Consider the following 21,062-nt stretch of genomic DNA (forward strand, 5'->3'; position numbering starts at 1 on the left):
ATATTCAATGAGAAAATAAATTCCAAAAAACTAATTTGGATTAAAATCTATAATTTATTCTAATAAAAATGGACATAAATGACTCAAATTTCAAATATATACTTAAAATAACTATTTTTCCTGGCCAAAGTAAGAAGTTATTCACATCCTTTGATTTGGAAGACACTATATTAATAGTTCATATACCCAAACTGAACTCTAAAAGTATTTCAGGAACAACAACAACAAAAAAGATGGTAGGAAGGGAATGTATGAATATAGGTGAATGGGAAGGAAAGTGTGGGGGGGGGGCATCTAAAATTTAGTTTTAGAAAAAAGGAGTGGTAAATACAAAATACTGTAAATGAAATAATACATTGAAATCCATGGAGCCAATACAGATTATCAGTGCTATTTCAGGCTAACTTTAAATCTACTGGAATTCTGAATCATAAAAGGCATAGTTGTAGGGAAACCTATTGAATCAATCATTGATAACAAATGTTTCTCTTTTTAAAAATCTCATTTTAACTTCACAGTTTAAATATGTTAAGGAAGCATGAATCAAAAAAAAAAAAGCATGGACTGGAAATATGAAATCCTGGCCTACAAACCAGGCTCTGTGCCTAACCTTCTGGAACCTCTAGGCAAGGAATTTAAAGTTGCTACCTTAAACATGTCTCTAAGTGTCTTTTGGTTCTAACATTCTATTTCCACTTGTAACATTACAATATTTCCCTGTTCATAATGAAACAGAATCTTAAAAGGGTTAAACTTGGGGTCAATACTTCTTTTGAAGTATTATATTCATTTATAAGACAGACTCTAAGATAAATTTTGATATGATCAACTTAATTAAATAATTAAAAATGCTTCAGCAGAGCAAGTTTATAATTAGAAGTTTTCATCAATATAATGTTCTAAAAATGTAAGTTTGTTTTCATTAATATAGTGTTCTGAAAAAAAAGTGATACATATTAAGATCTAGATATGAGCATATTTAGAATGCCAACTTCATGTTCTCTGAAGACACCGTATAAGGTGATTAGACCAGTGTTCAAGTATATTTAACCGACAGAGTACCTGAGACAGAAAAAAACCTTAGTATTTAGAGGAGCACATAAGAATACTTTAGATGGTTTTCCAAAGAAGCAGTTAAAGAATTTAGCCCAGATGGCGGTGTGTTTAAAAATATGTCCATAAATAACTATTAATACTCCTTCCTTCAAGAGATGGAGCTTAATTCCTGTTCCTATGAGTATAGGGTATGACTTAATAATCACTTCTAACAAATACAATAAAGCAAAAGGGATAGAGACAGGTGATTGTGAAGACTAGGTAATATGACTGCATCTGGTTTGAGTCTCTCATCCCTTGCTTTGGGGAGGAACCAAATAACATACTGTGAATAGCCCTACTGAGACGCATAGGATGGTAAGGAGTTCGGGCCTCTTGTCAACAGCTAGGAGGAACTGTGGTCACAGGCACGTGAGCCACTGTAGGTAGATTCTCTAGCCTAGTAAAATCTTCAGATGTAACTTGGCTGACACGATGATAAGTATCTCATGAGAGACTGTGAGTCAGAACTATCCAACTCGGCAGATATCAGATTCCTGACCCTCAGAAACTGTGATAATAAATGTTGGGGGAAAAATGTTGGTTTAATCTGCTAAATTTCAGAATAATTTGTTAAATGATGATAGATAACTTACCTATTTATCAAATTCTAAGATATGTACAAATACCACCTTGGCATGCTAAGATATTAATGGCACCACTACCTTAAGGAAGAGATTCAGTGTGATGAGAAGTTGGCAGAGAGAAGAGGAAACAGATCAGTTTTACTTTCTTTTGAGTGATCTATTATACATTAACCTGTTTCCTTTTCCACTTATGTTATACCTTTAGCCAGAACTTTTCCTTCTGGAGTCTGTGAAATAAAATACTTTCCCTCTATTCCCTGAACCCTCTTTTGAGACTTGTCACTAGTAAGTAAGGAAATAAGTGATAAAAAGAACCCTTCCTTTACAGACCTAATCATTTTTTCCTTTTTTTCCCCTCCCAGTTAGACAAACAGGTAATGATAGATCTTTATATATACAACGTAATTTCAGAGCCGTAGAATTTGATATATTAAAAAGTACCATCTTAACACATAGAAACAATTTGTCTAGTTCTCAGAAATCAGTGTCAGAATCTAATTCTCACCAAATTTATAGAATTTAATTATAAATTGTACTCACCAAACAATAGTAATGTACAGTGAGATTCCACTTCTCATTTGTTTTCTTTTCTCCATATTTATTAGGACAGTCATCATTTTTTCGACAGAAAACACAAGCTAATAATAAAAAAAGTAAACAGACAAAATATATTTTAAAATTTCAAAATGATTCATGGAATTGGTGTTTCTCTCAGTTGATGTGTTAAATTCTTTTTATTTTAAATATTTATTTATTTTTGTTGTTGTTGCTGGACATAATACCTTTTTATTTTTATGTGGTGCTAAGGATCGAACCCAGGGCCTCGCACATGCTAGGTGAGTGCTCTACTGCTGAGCCACAAACCCAGCCCCTCCAATACCTACTGAACCTTGTTCCAAAATATATGTGATTTATGTGTTTTGAACTATATGGCAGCTCCCTGAGGGATGGGCTCAGATACTTATTTTTGTTTTTGCCTACCTCAGAACTTTTATAAGGTTAAAACAAAAATGCTAGCTGCAATAGCCAAGGACAGAAGATAATAGCTCTAAAGTAACTGACAGACCAAAATGTCTAGGGGAAAAAAAAAAAAAAGAGAGAGAGAGAAAGAGACTAGAAAAAAAAAGTAAATATGGATTAAATAAGGGATTTTTAAAAATTCCTATATATACAGGTGAATGCATGTGCATACCAATGGAGGTAATATAATTTCAAAAAAACATCAGAAACCCTAAACTTTTACCCTGGTTGATCTTTAGGTTCACACAAGCCTATATGAAAAAATGCAAGTTCTCAAATTGTAACCTAATTAATTTTATACCTTTAAGAACTAGAAAAAGAGGAGTAACTAAATCCAAAACTAGCGAAAGCAAGAAAGAAAAAGGATTAAAACAGATATAAAAAAAATAGGGAACAGAAAAACAATAGAATCAATAAATATAAAAGCTAGTTCTTTGAAAAGATCAACAAACTCCATAATTTTTAGCTAGACTGACAGAGAAAAGAGAAGAGTAAAAATTTACAACAAAACCAGTGATCAAATCAGTATAGAATAGAGATAGTAAATCAGTACAAAAGAATCCAGAAATAAACTCTTAACATTTATGAACAATTTATTTGTGATAAGGTTATCAAAGTTTAATGGGGAAAGAAATTTCTTCAGTAAATGGTGCTAAAACAATTGCACAGCCACATGTAAAATAATAAAGTTGAACCCCCACCTTATGCCATATCTAAAAATTGATTTCACTATAGACCAAGGACCTAAACATAAGGGCCCAAAATATAAAACTCTTAGAAAAGATAGGGGTAAATTTTCATGACCTTGGATTTGGCAATAGTTCCTTATAATTCACATGACATGAAAAGCAGAAGTAACAAAAGCCTAGATAAATTAGACTTCATCAAAATTTAAATTTCTGTGCTCTTATCAAGAGAGTGAAAAATCACTCTATAAAATGGGAGAACATATTTGGGAAACATTTGTTAAGGGAGTATCTAGAATGTGTAAGAAAACTCTTACAACCCAATAACAAAAACACAAACAACCCAATTTAAAAATGGGCAAAGGATCTTACCCCTATTTCTCCAAAGAAGATACACAAATAATCATTAAACACATTAAACATGCTTTATATCACTAGGCAGTCAACAGACAAAACCACAATAAAATAACACCTAACACACATAAAGAAAGCTAAAATCAAAATGTCAGAAAGGTACCACACGACACAGCAATTCCATTCCTGGGTATACAAGCCAAGAACTGAACACAGATGTTCAAGTGAATACTTGTGCACAGCAGTACTTTTCACAATAGCCAAAGTAGAAACAAACCTTAACTATAGTATTTCCATACAATAGAATATTATTTTGCAATTAAAAGCAAAGAGGTTCTGATATATGTAACATCACAGATAAGCTAATAAATGACATTAAGCAAAAGAAATCATGCATAAAAAGACATTATATGATTTCATCTACATAATGGGTTACATTATACAGAATAGGTAAATCTAGAGAAAAAGCAGATTAGTGTTGCAGTCATGGAAAATGAGAAGTGACTACCTAATGAGTAGTCTCCTTTGTAGGTGATCTAGATCATGGTGATGGTTTCACAGCCTTGTGAACAAACTAAAATGTACCCTTTGGCTGGGTGTGGTAGTGCACAGCTTGTAAACCCAGCGGCTTGGGAAGCTGAGGCAGGAGGATCTTGGGTTCAAAGCAAGCCTCAGCAACTTAGTGAGGCCGGAAGAAACTCAGTGAGACACTATCTCTAAATAAAATACAAAAAAAAAGGGCTGGGGATGTGGCTCAGTGCTTGACTGCCCCTTGGTTCAATCCCCATTACCCAAAATAAAATAAAATGTACCCTTCAAAATAGTTCAAATAATGTACACACACACACACACACAAAGAAAACTTGGGAAGTCGGAGAGATCTAAATTAAGACTTGGCTTCACACTCCCTGCTCCACCCCTGCCCCGCCACCATTATATATACTTATGGTATACAACATGATGTTTCAAAATATATATATTGTGGAATGGCTAATCATCATATACATTAGAGTTAACATACTTACTTACCATCTTATTTGTAGTGAGAATCCTTGAACTCTATTTTCTTATTAACATTTGTGAGGTACTAGGTTCAATACCCAGCACCAGAGTGGGGGGAGGAAGGTCAAATTAACCTAACTGAAATTTTGAATCATTTGACCAACATCTTTCCAATTGCTACCTTACCCACTAACCACTGCCCCTGATAACTAACTTTCTACTCTGCTGTGTTGAGATCTATTTTTTCATATTCCATATCCAAGTGAAATCATGCAAAATATTGTCTTTCTGTGCCTGGCACATTTCACTATAGTACTTTATGACTCCATTTACTCATCTTAAAAATGAGGAAAACAGTCAGGTGTGGTGGTGCATGCCTATAACTCCTGCATCTTGGGAGGCTGAAGCAGGAGGATCGTGAGTTCAGCAACTTAGGCCCTAAGCAACTCAAGGAGATCCTGTCTTTAAATAAAAAATATAAACTAGGGCTGGGGATGTGGCTCAGTGGTTAAGTGCCTCTACATCCCATCAAAAAAGAACAACAATAGTATTTATCTCAAACTGTGTGTGTCCTTAATGAGGATAAAAAGGAACAATGCACATAAATATAATTAAAAGGGCGTGGCACAAAGAAATGAATAAAGTAATAAACTTTTATTGTGTTAAACCATTAAGACTTCAGAGCTTACCTACTACAGCAGTTAGTATTATTTACCTTGATAAATAAGTGTAATCAAGAATGGATGCATTGAAAAGTACTTTATTAACAGGCTATTCATAAAATAGATCCAGCACTTGAAAGAAACAGTACCAGCCAATATTTCATAATGTGAAATATCCTTACTATATGGCCCTCTGTAATTCTAGTTTAATATATCATAACTTAGAGCCCCTCAGCATCTTTGCTCCCTTCCTCTCCATACAAAGAACCTGTTCACATTAACACCAGGCAAACTACCATTTGTTCATATAAGACACTTTACACACTAGTTAACTCTTCTATCCCTAATAGCTATACTTTTAGTTATAGTGTACAGGCTGCTATTAAGAGGAAGAGAAATACACAGAATTAGCAGAGACCATGTAGAAAGAACAGTCCTCATAAAGTAGCAGAGACCATAGAAGGGACCACAGTCCTTCTCACAAACCCTGTATTAAGGTGCATTTGCTATTGTGGATTTCCTTTGTTCCCATTTTTCTTGTCTCCTTTCTCCCAGTATGGAGGGCCTTGGATGCAGTAGGTTTCAGACATGCTTTGTTGTTGTTGTTTTGATACCAGGGACTGAATTCAGGGGCACTTAACCACTGCCACATCCCCAGGCCTTTTTTGTATTTTATTTAGAGACAGGGTCTCACTGAGTTTCTTTAGGGCCTCACTAAGTTGCTGAGGCTCACTTTGAATTAGCAATCCTCCTGCCTCAGTCTCCCTAGCTGCTGGGATTACAGGTGTGCACCACTGCACCCGGCTCAGGAAAGTATTTTTATTAGAAAATTACTTTTGCATGTATTTGTACTTGCTGGTTTTTCAATGTTTAAAATTCAGTAAAATTGTTCTGACTTTATCATATTTATAATTAAGATTATCCTCTATGATAGCAAATGATACTGGTTTCCATTATAATAACAGAATAAAGCTTCCTCCTTAAACGCATTCGTATAAGTAAAAAGTTAATCTTGGGAAAAATCAAGTAAGAAAAAGTACGGATGAATTTGCATTTGGCAAATGAATGAAGGTAGTACACAAATTATTAAAATTTCACAACTATTAGCATAATTGATAGAAGACTGGAGGCAGAAGGAAAGAAAAGAGAGTTCAGGGAAGTTTAGGAACCAATTTCCCTATTCCAAATGAGGTAGTCCACAGAAAATCTCTAAAATTGATGGTTGAGAAATTTAAGTGTAATATTTTTAGAGGGAATTTTAAAAAATCTAAAAAACTGGACGAGGGAGAAATAGTGGCAGAAGAGTATAGAGTAACAATTTAGATGCTTCATCTCTCATGGTTGTAAGCCAACAGATACTATATATAACAAATATAAAACATATACAGACTACAAATAAAATTTGGTGAAAAAATTGTTCTCTAATAGATTTGTTTGTGAAAATTAATACTCTTAATAATATACTTTAGTACATGGCCATAGAAAGTATGCATGCATCAGAAAAATCATTCCTATTAATTGGGCAGTATTCTAAAAAGATTTACTGTAAAGGAAATGTTTTAAATATAGTTACTTACCAAGCGTCTGTGAGTCACCAGGTTTATTTTCATTCATTTTACTAGGAAAAATAAGAACATACACCCAACTTAATTTTTGAAGTCTCAAATTAATCATTTAAATTAAATTTAGTTATGATTATGAATGAGTCACAATCATTTCTTACTCTAGTATAGTACTTAATTTCTTCACCTTAGCCCAAATAGGAACACTAGTTATCAGCAAGGATGACAGAGTCTGAAGACTTTTTAATTGAAGGGAATGTTTAGTTATCAAAACACTTATGATGACTATTGATACCTGGTGGAAAGAGGTCAGAACTACAGGACATTTTCCAGTACACCAAGAAGTCCTCTACAACAAATAGTCTAGATTTTCAAATAACCTAGAGCCTCTGTTATACATAAATAGCAAGTCTTTCTCCACTCCCTCCCCCGTTAGGACTAAATCAACATTTGTAGACTGTAATGTCCATATAAATTTGTTTCTGTTCAAAATTTTACCAAGAATTGTTCACTGTTTTGAAAAAGAAAATCACATCATCAGTTTGTATTTGATTAGTATATAAAACAATCCTTTTATTAAGTTTATATTTGTGGCTGTTGCATTCAAGGTATTCAATATAGAGCTGTGAGCATCTGTCTGCCTCATTACATTCTGTAGTATAGTAGTGTTCAACTGCTCAAATACTTAAAGAAATTGAACTATCTTTTATTAAGCAAATAAAACTAGTTACAATTACTGAAATACAACTTTTTCCCTAAAAGATCAAAGGCCTGAAGAAGACATCTTAATAACATTAGTTTGACTTTACCAGAGGCATATGAACAGCTTACTGAAATTTTATTATGAGATTCAAGTTTAATAAGGTATGCAAAAGTTCTTGAAATTTAAATGAAAAAGAATAAACTGTAATGCTACTAGGTAAATAAATCTCATTTTATAGTTGCAGAATCAATGCACAGAAAGATAAACATCTGTCAAAGTTTATAGAAAGTAGAAACAGACCAACCCATAACTGAGTGGCTAGAGGATAATGTCCTACTACTATGCATGAAAATAAACTGATATCATTCTCTTACAATTTAGACTTCGGATTTCATACTGACTATAAGAACTGTTCTGAATTTAAATATGAATTTCTTATACAATGCTTTTGTGCTTTCATAAACAGTTATAGTCCAACTCTTCAAATCATACTGATCCCAAGACTAATATTTTGTTTTTCCTTTTAAAAATTCAACTTCTATGTTACCAAGATTGCTATTTCTTAAGAAAATCCACAATTATTAAAGAAGGGTTAAAGAAGTAATCCTTTGTCTCCTGGATGGATATATATATAAATATATATATATATATATATATATATATAGACATACATACATACACACACACACACACATACATACACATTTATATTTTGATATGCACTAATGATTTTCTATAGAAGATGGTACTTCTGGTGTTTGTACATGCTCATACAATGACTACAGACTGCCCTAACTGGTCAAGTTATTGAGGATCACAATCTACTACTTGGCAATGAAAAGATGCATCAGATGAATTTCACAGCCATTATGCTGAGCAAATGAAACTACACACTATTTAAATACATTTGATTTCATTCATATAAAGTTCTAAGACAGGCAAAGCAATGCCATTATGAAAAAAATTTTCTGAAATATTTTTTGTTAGGAAACCCTAGCAACTTTGATGCAGAGAAGAAATCTTGCTTTCCAACAGATGTACAGAATTTTAGATCAGGGCTTTTGGAACACATCATTTTATATATTTCGAGGAGACAAGACTCTGAGTCCACTCTGTAGTCCACAGCTGATGCTGACTCCTTTAAACACAGCCCTGGCTTGCTCTGAGCCTATCAAAACACTGCTTCATTTATATGTTTTTTTAAAAAAAATTTTTTTAGTTGTAGATGGGTGTAATACCTTTATTTTATTTATTTATTTTTATATGGCGCTGCATTTACATATTCTTTTTATTTTTATTTTTTTAGTTGCAAATGGGAGCAACATCTTTAATTATTTATTTGTTTGTTTATTTAATGTAGTGCTGAGGATTGAACCAGTGCCTCACACATACTAGGTTCTACCATTTAGCCACAACCCCAGCCCTCTGCTTCATTTATATTTCATCTAAATGTTAATGCTCCAAAACCCTGTAAGAATGCTTTTTCTCCCCCTTTTTTGTGAAAAGCCCTATGGCTCCTCTGGTCTGTAATTTCACTCCAAGAGTCAGTAAACCTAATTTTATCAACTATAGGTTTACCCATATGGTTTTAAGTTGGTTTGGCTCAGGCAAGATAATAAAGCAAATGGCAGAAAATAATTGTTGAATCCAGAGAAAGAGTATATAGGAGTTCCTTATACTATTCTTAAGATTTTCTCTAAGTTTGAAATTATAACAAAATTAAGTTACTCAAAAGTTGGATTTTCTAAAGACATTCTATAATTCATACTTTTGACCAGTTCACATGAGCCTTCTTCCCAATTCCCAGCATCTGAAATAAACAGATGACTGCAGCCTCACAACCCAAGAGTAATTTCGTGGGGTACCTGAAGTCAAATTTTCTCTCTTCCTAGAACATTTTAATGAAGTTCTGGGAAGTCACTGTCAAAAGGTATTCCATATGTCTTCCATTGCTTACCTCTACTTGGTCAGTGATATAGATTGATACTGCCTTCAGTAGGTAAAGCCTGATATCCCTTGCCTTGATTGTGAATGCACTTAGTGCTTGGTAACTTCTTCCACCAAAGTCTATGGCACAAATGACAATGTGTGATATGTCATAAACGGCATTGTGACTTCCTCCCTGCTCTATGAATCATGAATCATAACCTGTGAAGGAAGCTAGCTGCAGTTGTCACAGAGCTTTCAAAATGTTCCATTTAGGAAGAAGGCCCATTTAGGAAGAAACAGAGACGGCCTGACCCTCAACATAAGATGAGTGAGGGACATCTTAGAAGCAAACCTTTCGCCCCAATCAAGTGTTTAAATGATTGCAGCCTAACATCTGGAGATTCATTTCATGGGGCATCTGATGTCAAATTCACTCTCTTCCACCTGGTGTAATCATTTGAATAAACAAACATCAGATCTTGCCCATTCAACATTTCCTAAAGTTCTAATCCAACTGATAATAGTAAAGCTGAAATAAAGGTTATATGAGCATAAAAAAAAAAAAAAACCCACAAAAAACCCATAATGTGGTAGAGTCACATGTTTGATAAAAGAATTATTTGACTTTTTAATTTAGCATTTTAAAAATAAATATTCCTAAAGGAATGATCTGATTTAAATCATTAATTAGAAAGGTTCAACTTAATTACTTTATGTAAAGTACATAAAATATACCTAAAGCAAAAAATGTTTTTTAAAAATTTTTATTTGTTCTTTTTAGTTATACATGACAGTAGAATGTGTTTTGACATATTATACATACATGGAGTATAACTTCCCATTCTTGTGGTTGTAAATGGTGTGGAGTTACACTGATATATAAACATAGGAAAGTTATGTCTGACTCATTCTTTTGTCTTTCCTATTCCCACCCCCATTCCCTTCCCTACCCTACACCTTGTTATGCATTAGCATCCACATATCAGAGAGAACATTTGGCCTTGGTTTTCTGGGACTGGCTTATTTCACTTAGCATGATATTCTCCGTTCCATTCATTTACCAGCAAATGCCATAATTTCATTCTTCTTTATAGCTGAGTAATATTCCATTGTGTATATATACCACATTTTCTTTATCCAGTCATCTGTTAAATGCCACCTAGGTTGGTTCCATAGTTTAAATATCGTGAATTGAGCTGCTATAAACATTGATGTGGCTGCGTCACTGTAGCATGGTGATTTTAGGTCCTTTGGGTATAAACTGAGGAGTGGGATAAAGGGTCAAATGGTGGTGCTATTCCAAGTTTTCTGAGGAATCCCCATACTGCTTTCCATTGTGGTTGCACCAATTTGCAATCTCACCAGCAATGTATGAGCATACCCTTTTCCCCACACTCTTGCCAACATTTGTTACTTGTATTCTTGATAATTGCCATTCTTACTGGAGTGAGATGAAATATCAGTGTAGTTTTAATTTACATTTCTCTAATTGCTAGAGATGTTAAACATTTTTTCATATATTTGTTAACTGTATTTCTTTTCTGTGAAGTGTCTGTTCAGTTTCTTTTCCCATTTATTGACTGGGTTATTTATTTTTGGGGGGTTAAGTTTGCAAAAAATATTTATGAAAAGGTCAAAGTCAGAGGTCTTGTACTATGATCCATGACTTCCAATAGAGTTATATCAATCAAGACAAGATTATACAGGCAGATTATAATAGAACATAATTAAAAAGGCCAGAAATAGATCCAGACAATTACTTTCCAACAAAGATATCACAATAATTCAATTGTGGAATCAGAGTTTATTCAATAAATAGTACTGGAATAATTGAATATTTGGAGGAAAAATAAACACTGATTCTACATACTGAATGTAATTCAAAAATGAAACACACACACACACACACAAATTCTAAAAAAAAGAAAAAGAGAAATACCTTTATGATCCCGTGTTTGGCAATGATTCCTTATCTAAGATAGACATACTGTGAACCATAAAAATAATAAAATTGATGAACTAAATGTCAAAATTAAAATTTCCGTATCAAAAGATACTGGCATGAAAATACAAAAGCAAGACATCTGGGAAGAAAACATTTGCAAAAAATGATAATAATACAACTCAATAAAAAGACATCACAATTAAGAAATAAAATGGACAAAAGACTGAACAGACACTTAAATATTAGTATCTTCTGCTTATCAAGGAACAGTGTTAAGAGAATGAGACAAGCTTCAGACTGAAAGTATCTGCAAATCATAATCTGAAAAAGGACTTCTATATATATTTTTGGAAAAAACTGTCAAAACTCAATAATAAGGGACATTAAAAAATGGCAGAGCCAGGAGCTCTGGTTGGGAGAGGTCTATATCTCCTCAGAAACATAAAAACTTGGCAAAAACTGTCTTAATTAAAAATGTCTCAGAGAATACCAATAAGAGACAGAAATGACAGAAAGGAAACAAACAGAAATTCTGCAGCTGAAAAGTAAAATATTTGAAATGGAAAATTCAATAGCACATTTGATAAGTTTACTGAGATTATTTAGCCTGGTGAGCAAAAAGAAAAATGTACAGAACTTAAGACACGGTGAGATACTATCACAGTATGCTTACTACATATACCTAATGGAAGTCCAAGAATAGGAGAGAGAAGCAGGCAGAATATTTGAAGAAATAATTTCCCCAAACTTCCCTAGATTTTTAATGTAAGACCTCAATCTACACATTTTTAAGAAGCTCAAGGATCTCTTGTCAGGACAAACTCAAGGTGATCCACAACTAGACACAATAAAGACAAAGGGACAAAAGTAAACACAAGAGAGAATCTTGATAGTAGCAAGAGGGATATGACTGATCACACAAAAGAATCCTTAATAAGATCATTTGCTAATTTCTCATGAGAAACCAGGGGTTCCAGGAAGTAGTGGGATGAAATATGCCAAGAAATGAAAAACAAAGAAACAAAACTGAGCTATATATAAAGAATTCTATATGCAGCAAAACTGTGCTTCACAAATAGAGATCAGTTCATACACTCTTATGGGAGGCAGGTGAGTAAACAAGTATTTCATATAAACAGTGTGGTAAATTCTATACAGAGAGTGGTTGGCTTCATAGAGGAGATGACATTGTAATTTGATTGTAAAAGATAAATACATTGAGCAGGTATGATAGGAAAGCCATTCTAAGCACAGTATGTGCAAAGGTATACTGGTGTACTTGATCATAGATGTTTGAAGAATGTTAGGAATTCCTTCTGGCAATTTAGTGGATTCCACCATGTGGTTGAACTATATGAATCTTCTTGGATTGGATAATTAGATAATAATACAATGCCTTTCATCGCCTGGACATTTTCCGCCTGGGCTTGACTATTCCTCAGTAGGCAAGGTCTCATTCCAATCCTAGCTCCCCTCCTACTGACCAAGTCAGGCTCTAAGCAACCAGTTCTGTCAACATTTCCACCTATGGTCAGGGCTTAAGCAACAAAAAGATGTTCAGTCACAGCTCTAAGAGGACCAAGTCCTTTCTTTCCTAAAAAATGAGCCCCTTATAAGAGAATTTATCTGCTACTTCATTTGACCCACCCATAGCAATTAAACCGTGAAGATTCTGAATAGGAACCAGGCAAAGGAACAAGGGGAGAAAGAATCCAAGACTTAGTTCACACACATTCCTGGCTCTCCCTGTAACAGTGAACAGCCCACTTCCTCTTTGAGCTTCAAATTCCTTAGTGGCAAAATGGGGATTCTACCACTTACCTGTTAGGACTCTTATATGCAAAGTGGAAGATAGAGTTAATGGAAAGAGGAAGAGTGGAAGGAATTCAGCAAGTATCTAAGGTTTCTAACTTCAAGGTTTCCAGATCTCTTATTGTTAATCTTGGTTTTCTCAGGGGGAGAGATGGGGTAGGAATTCTCTTTATAAATTTTGGTATAGTTTGAAATGTTTTACAATGAACATGATTTATTTTGTAATCAAATATATTTGGAATGGATCTTATATATCAATAAAAAAGGTTTTTAAAAAGCTTGCATTGTGTGGAAAGTCATCTAGGAGGTAGATAAAAGTGATTGTTTCTGCAGAGGATCAGAAGATCCAGGGTCTGAGGTGGGAGGGAGACCTTTTCCTTGTGTATTCTTTTGAACTCATGATTCTCCTGTCTCAGCCTCCTGAGCCATTGAGTATACTACTGTTTCAATGAAAATTACTTCAAAAAATTTTTTTAAAAATAACTTTTAAAGAAAATAAAAGTATTTAAAGAAAAAGTGAGAAAAAAATGAAAAATTTTCTCACTTTTTTCTTTAAATATTGTTATTTAAGGACATTAACAAACAAAAGTTGATTTCATTATTAGCAGATCTGGCTACTAGAGATGATGATGGCATTAGACAGTAACTCTAAGTCATATGCTAAAATAAAAACACTGGTAAAAGGTAACTAAAGAAGTAAACATAGGGCTGGGGTTGTAGCTCAGTGGTAGAACACGTGCCTAACACATGAGGCTCTGTGTTTAATCCTCAGCACCACATAAAAATAAATAAATAAAATAAGGGTATTGTGTCCATCTGCAGCTAAAAAAAACAACAAAGAAGTAAACATAAAAGCCAAAAGTATTATATTTTTGGTGTGTAATTCCTCCTTTTTCCTATATGACTCAAAAGAAAAATAGATAAAATAATTATAAAGCAATGCTACTGGACACAATATGTATAAACTAAGGGCACCTTATATATAAACAGAATGGGCACAAAAATGCCTAATGATGTAATGTATCACAATAACAACATAAAGGGGGAAGGATGGTTCACATAGGAGCATATTCTTCATACACTATAAAAACTAAGTGGATAGTAATCAAACGAGGTTGTTATAAAATTAAGATATTAATTGTATTTTCATTAATTTGTATTATTAATTGTAACCCTCAATATAACCACTAAAAACACAACTAAAAAAATGCAGAAAAGGTAATGAGAAAGAAATTAAAATGATACTATAAAAATCAATTAAACAAAAGAAGGCAGTAATAGAGGAACTGAGAAACAAAGGGATATGAAATACAGAAAACAAATAGAAAATAGTAGAAATTTCTCCTTAATGGTAATTACTTTAATAAAAAATTTACTCTCCAACCAAAAGGTGGCAATTGACAAAATGAAAAAAAAAAAAAAGATTCATCCTTATATTCTATTAGAATCCCAGTTTAGATTCAAAGACATAAATGGTTGAAAGTTTGTTGAGAGCCACAGCCGAAGAGGCCCCAGCAAACTTCCAGCTGCTGGCTGATGATTGGCTCACAGCGGCCCCAGCAACATCTAGCTGATTGGCTCCTCTGTGGTGATGCTCCTTGGAGATGCTCATTGAGCTGTTTCCCCGCCCTTTCAGACTGCCAGCTGATGATTGGCTCACAGCAGCCCCAGCAATATCTAGCTGATTGGCTCCTTTGCGGTGATGCTCATCGGGCTGTTTCCCTGTCCTTTCAGACCACGGAGCTGCTCATTGGGGGACTTTTTTGGCTCCGCCCATGTGACCCAGCCAATCGGCATCAAGAGCAGGAGGATTGTGGGAGGTGGGGAGGCTTGTGTTTGTGTGAGAGGCTGTGGGAAGCCGGTGGTGGCAGTTGGGCTCTGAGGGTTTTTCCTCAGGAGCTCTTTTGTGTGTGTGGTTCTAAAAATAAAGTTCGTTTCTTTTGACAAGTGGCTCCTGAATTGTGCCCAGCCAGACTGCGGCAAAAGTTAAAGTATGGAAATAAGTATTCCTAATAAATAGAACCCAAATATGAAGTTAGGTGGTTCTATTGAGACAAAATAAATTATAAATCAAAGACTGTTACAAGACCCAAAGAAAGACATTAAAAATTTATTAAAAGTTCAATCCATCAAAAAGATATAATATAAACAAACCCTCACCTAAGAACTCCAAAATATATGAGGTAAAACTTGACAGAAATGGAGAAATAATTTTAGACTTAACAAACAGATACATAGAACATTCACTCCATTCAACAACAGAATACAACACATTCTTCTCAAATGCACATGAACATTCACCATGGATAGACCATATGTCAGACCACAAAAGAAATTTCAATAAGTTTTAAAAGACTGAAATCACACATAGTATTTTCTTCAACCACATGGAATGACACTGGAAATCAGTAACAGAAGGGAAACTGGAAAATTCACAAATTTGGAGATTAAATAACACAATCTTAATTAGACAAAAGGTCAAAGAAGAAATCACAAGGGAAATTAAAAACAGACAAAATGAAATAAAAACACAGTATATTCAAATTTAATGTCTGCAGCAAAAAACAAGACTGGGGGAAATTTATAACTGTATATGCCTACATTAAAAAAGAAGATCTGAGATGGGCACAGTGGCACACATCTGTAATCCCAGTGATTTGGGAGGCTGAGAAAGGATGATAGCAAGATCAAGGTCAGTCTGGGTAGCTAAGCAAAAATCTGTCTGAAAATTAAAAATAAAGGGGTTGGGGATGTGGCTCAGTGGTAAGGTGCCCCTGGGTTCAGTCTCCAGAACTAGGGGTGGGGGGGAAGACCCAAAACAATAAACCTAACTTTGTAACTGAAGGACCCAGAAAAAGAGCAAACTAAGCCCAAAGTTAGAAGGAAGGCAATAATAAGGATTAGAGTTTATATAATATAATAAAGACTAGGAAAAAAATGAAAAAAAAAGTTATTTGAATAGTTCTTCAAATGGACAAAACTTTAGCTATACTGACCAAGGTGGGGGGTGGGACTTAAATTACTAAAATCAGAACTGAAAGGGAGACATTGCTACAGACCTAACAGAAGTAAAAAGGATAATAAGGGACTACAATGAATAGCTGTAATGCTAAGTTAAATAATTAGCAAGTTAAATAAGTCAGATAAACTAACAAAACTGACTCAAAAAGAAATTTTCAACAAACCTACACCAGAGAGTAACACCAATCTTTTTCAAACCCTTCTAAAAAAAAAAAAATAGAAGAGGAAAGAATATGTCCTAACTCATTTTATAAAGTTAGTAATATCCTGATACAAAGTCAAATAAATATATAAAACTATTGACCAATGTCCCTTATGGATAAAGGTGCAAAAATCCTTAACAAAATACTAGTAAATTCAATCCTTACTAAAAAGAATTATCAATCGTGATCAACTGGGATTTATCTCAGGAATGCAAAGGCAGTTAAACATATAAAAATCAATCAGTGTAATATACTGTATCAACAGATTAAAAAAGTCAAATGTTCATCTCAATTTTCTGGTGATGCGGAAATGGCATTTGAGAAAATCCAATACTCTCTCATGATAAAAACACTCAACATTTTAGGAACAGAAGGAAACTTCCTCAGCATGATAAAGGTTATCTATGGGGAAAAACAACTAACATATTGAATGGTGAAAGACTGAAAGCTTTCCACCTAAGATCTGGAACAATATGAAGATATGAACTCTCACTGCTTCTTATTAACATACTAGAAATTCTAGCCAGAATAAGGCTTTTGAAATAAGATGCACCCAAACTGAAAGCAAGAACTAACTATTCAAAGAAGATATCTTTTTAAAAAAATATTTATTTATTTTTAGTTGTAGTTAGACACAATATCTCTAGTTCACTTGTTTATTTTTATGTGGTGCTGAGGATTGAACCCAGGGCCTCATGCGTGCTAGGCTAGCGCTCTACCGCTGAGCCACAGCCCCAGCCCCAATATGATCTTATGTATAGAAAAATTCTAAAGAATTAAAAAAAAACCCTGTTAATTGCTGATAAATACAGCAAAGTAACAGAATACAAGATCAACATACAAAAATCAGTTGTCTTTCTATATAGTAGAATGAACAATCCAGAAAGGAAATTAAAAAATTTAATTTACAACAGCATAAAAAACTACTTAGTAATAAATTTAACTAAGGAGGTACAAGTAAGACTTGTGCACTAAAAACTATAAACAGTGCTGAAAGAAATTAAAGAATCCTAAATAAATAAAAAGATTCTGTATTCATGGGTTGGAAGACTTTATATTAAGATGAAAATATTCCTCAAAGCAATCTATAGATTCAGTTTAATTCCAATCAAGTTCACAATGACCTTTTTGCAGGAATGGTATAACAAGTCCTAAAATTTATGGGGAATCGTAAAGAACCCTAAATAGACAAAACAACCCTTACCCCCCAAAGTTGAAATAGTCACACTTTCCAATTTTAAAACTTACTATAAAGCTACAGTGATAAATGGTGTTGGCATAAAGACAAGACATAAATCAGTGGAAAAGAAGAGCCTAGAAATAAACCTATACATTTATTGTCAAGTGATTTTTAATAAAGATTCCAAGACCATTCAAAAGTGAAAGACTACTCTTTTCAACAAATGGTGTGGACAACTGAAAAGCCACATAAAAAGAAATGAAGTCAGATTCCTACCTCATACCATATACAAAAAAATTAACTCAAAATGGATCAAAGATTTAAATGTAAAAACCCAAACTATAATATTATATAGAGCAAATCTCTGTGACCTTGGACTTGGCAACAGTTTCTGATATGACATTAAAAGCACAAGCAAAAAGAAAATAAATTAGATTTCATCAAAAATTAAAACTTCTGTGCATCAAAGAATACTATCAAGAGAATGAAAAGACAGTTCATAGAATGGGATAAAATATTTGGAAATCATATATCTAGTAAGAGCCTAGTATCTAGAATATCACAATTCAACAACAAAAAGATAGGTAACCCAATTTAAAAGTGAACAAAACATCTGAATAACTTCTCCAAAGAAAATATTCAAATGGTCAACAGGCACATGAAATAATGTTCATCATTACAGGCTTATGCAAATCAAAACCACAATGAGATACCACTTCATGCATACTAGGATTGCTATTTATTGGGGTGGGGGGATTGGGGAATTGAACCCAGAGGTGCTTAACCACCAAGTCACATCCCCAGGCCTTCCCCCCGACCCCAGGCCTTCCCCCCGACCCCAGGCCTTCCCCCCGACCCCAGGCCTTCCCCCCGACCCCAGGCCTTTTTAATATTTTTTATTTAGAAACAGGGTCTTGCTAAGTTGCTGAACTCAAGATCCTCCAGCCTCAGTCTCCTGAACCACTGGGATAAAATGTGTGTGCCACCGAGTCGGGCAAAGTGGAACAGGGAGCCATGGAGCAAGCCTGTAATCCCAGTGGCTCAGGAGGTTGAGGCAGGAGGATAGCCAGCTCAAAGCCATTCTCAGCAATTTAGCAAGGCCCTAAGCAACATAGTGAGACCCTGTCTCAAAATAAAAAACAAAATGGGCTGGGGATGTGGCTCAGTGGTTTAGAGATCCTGGGTTCAATCTCTGCTGTCAAAAAAAGTGTGTGTGTGTGTGTGGGAGAAATGAAAGAAAAGGAAAATAACAAGTGTTGGCAAGGATAAGGAAAAATTGGAACCCTCATACATTGCTGGTAGAAATGTAAAATTACACAGCTACTGGGGAATACAGTATGGCAGTTTGTCAACATGTTAAATATAACTGTCATTTCACTCAGCAATTCTACCAAGTATATATCTCAAAGAACTGAACAGGTATTCAAAGAAAAACTTGTACATAAATGTTCATAGCAGCACTATTTAAATCATTATTAAACAATCACCAGACTAGTGGTGGCAATGCCTGTAATCCTAGCAGCTCAGGAGGCTGAGGCAGGAGAATCATGAATTCAAAGCCAGGCTCAGCAACTTTGCGAAGCCCTAAGCAACTCAGCAAGACTCTGTTTCTAAACAAAATATTAAAAAAGGATGGAATGTGGCTCGGTGGTTAAGGCCCCTGGATCATTCCCTGGTACCAAATTATAATGTAAATACTAATACTTGTTATACTGCACTGTTTGGGGAATGACAAGGGAAAAAGTCTACATGTTCAGCACAGACACATTTTTTTCCTAAATATTTTCATTCTATGGTTGGTTGAATTTGAGTATGCAAAACCCATATGCTACTATAAGGGAATCTCAAAAACATTAAGTGGAAGCAGACATTAAAGGTCACACATTGTATAATATCATGTATAGAAAATATCCTGGCTAGGTAAATCTGTAGAGACAGAAGGCAGATTTGTGGATTCTAGGGATTGGAGGAAAGAGGAAGTAGGCACTGACTGCTTAATATGGTATATGGTGTTTTCTTTTGGGATGATGGAAGTGATTTTGAACTAGATAGAAGCAATAGTTTTACAACACTATGAATACACTAAATTATAATTTAAAATGGTTAATTTTATGTAAATTTTCCCTAAAAAAGAATCAAATGTAAACCTACTTTTTGTCAAGTGTACATATGATATGGCCAAGAAAAATGATGGTGTATTTTTCTTTGTGCACAAATGTCCATTGTAGGTTTATCTATAATGGCTAAAAACTATAAGCAACCTGAATAATCATCAATGGATGGATAAAAAAAATTGTGGTATATATGCAATGAAATATATTCACTAAAACTCAATGAACTCTTAAATAGGTGAACTTTATTGCTTATAAATGAAATTACCAGATGGATTTATTAAGGATATCTGTTTAAATTAAAAGAAAATTAAGAGTTAAATTTTATCTTGACTTATCTATCTAGTCTTCAGGAAACAAATTTCCCCTGTGTCTCTGCATATTGGCTCCCTATGCCCAGTGCTGATATTTCTTTATGATTCCAATGTCAACCAATACGTAAAAAGAACTTCCCAGCTTGGCCAAAATTCAAGAAGAAATCATGTGAGTGGTCTGGTCTACACTGTAAACATGCAGCTGGATTCAGATACCTGTTTTGCTTTGGCTAGAGCAGAGGTGTTAGTTGAGAGCATATTAATATTATATGCTCCTTAAACTAACCCCACCTACTGGTGTTTAGAATGATGACCCTAAAATATTGGGTAGCTTGGAAATCAAGTAACTGTCTTAACTGTGCAAACTGAAAAAGAGAAGCAACCTTTTCTGTCTTTTAATTTCCTAACGCTCTGAATTAAGTTCTTTTCTCATTATATTTAACATATATCATTCTAATAATTAAAAAAAAGTCACCAAGAAATCAAATATAAGAAAATACAATGTAATATTACCAAATATTTTGACACCTCAGTTTCCTCTTAATTTGGGGATAACAATAAAATGGTTGTGAGGATTAAGTGAGAAATATATATAAAGCATTTAGAATTCCACGAATATTAGTAAATATTGGTCTTGATTTTTCATTTGAAATGTCTTTTGAGATTAAGATATCAATACTTATTATTTCGTATTTGTGAGGTTTACAAACCATATATCACTAAAATCTCTAAGGAACTACACAGAATTATATTCTATCAGATAAAAAGCAAAGCTTTTTATTTTTTAACTTTTCCAGATTAACATAAAACATGATGTGCTTAATTGTTAAAATTACACAAGTATTGACTGAACATACACAATTCAGAGTATAAATA

General features: G+C 34.0%; 1 protein-coding gene across 2 annotated transcripts in view; it reads right to left on the bottom strand.

Annotated features, from left to right (window-relative positions):
- G2E3 (G2/M-phase specific E3 ubiquitin protein ligase) overlaps positions 1-21,062 on the bottom strand; it is a 53,163-nt gene that overhangs the window by 28,798 nt on the left and 3,303 nt on the right. For both annotated transcript variants that reach the window (XM_081288696.1, XM_081288697.1), the window contains 2 exons: positions 6,984-7,024; positions 2,223-2,320 (listed from right to left, as the gene is read on the bottom strand). In XM_081288696.1, coding sequence (XP_081144822.1) covers positions 2,223-2,320; positions 6,984-7,024 — 139 coding nt within the window. The remainder of the gene's footprint in view (positions 1-2,222; positions 2,321-6,983; positions 7,025-21,062) is intronic.

This window comes from Spermophilus citellus, assembly GCF_964194105.1.
Source record: "Spermophilus citellus genome assembly, chromosome: 4".
Taxonomy (NCBI): Eukaryota; Metazoa; Chordata; class Mammalia; order Rodentia; family Sciuridae; genus Spermophilus; species Spermophilus citellus.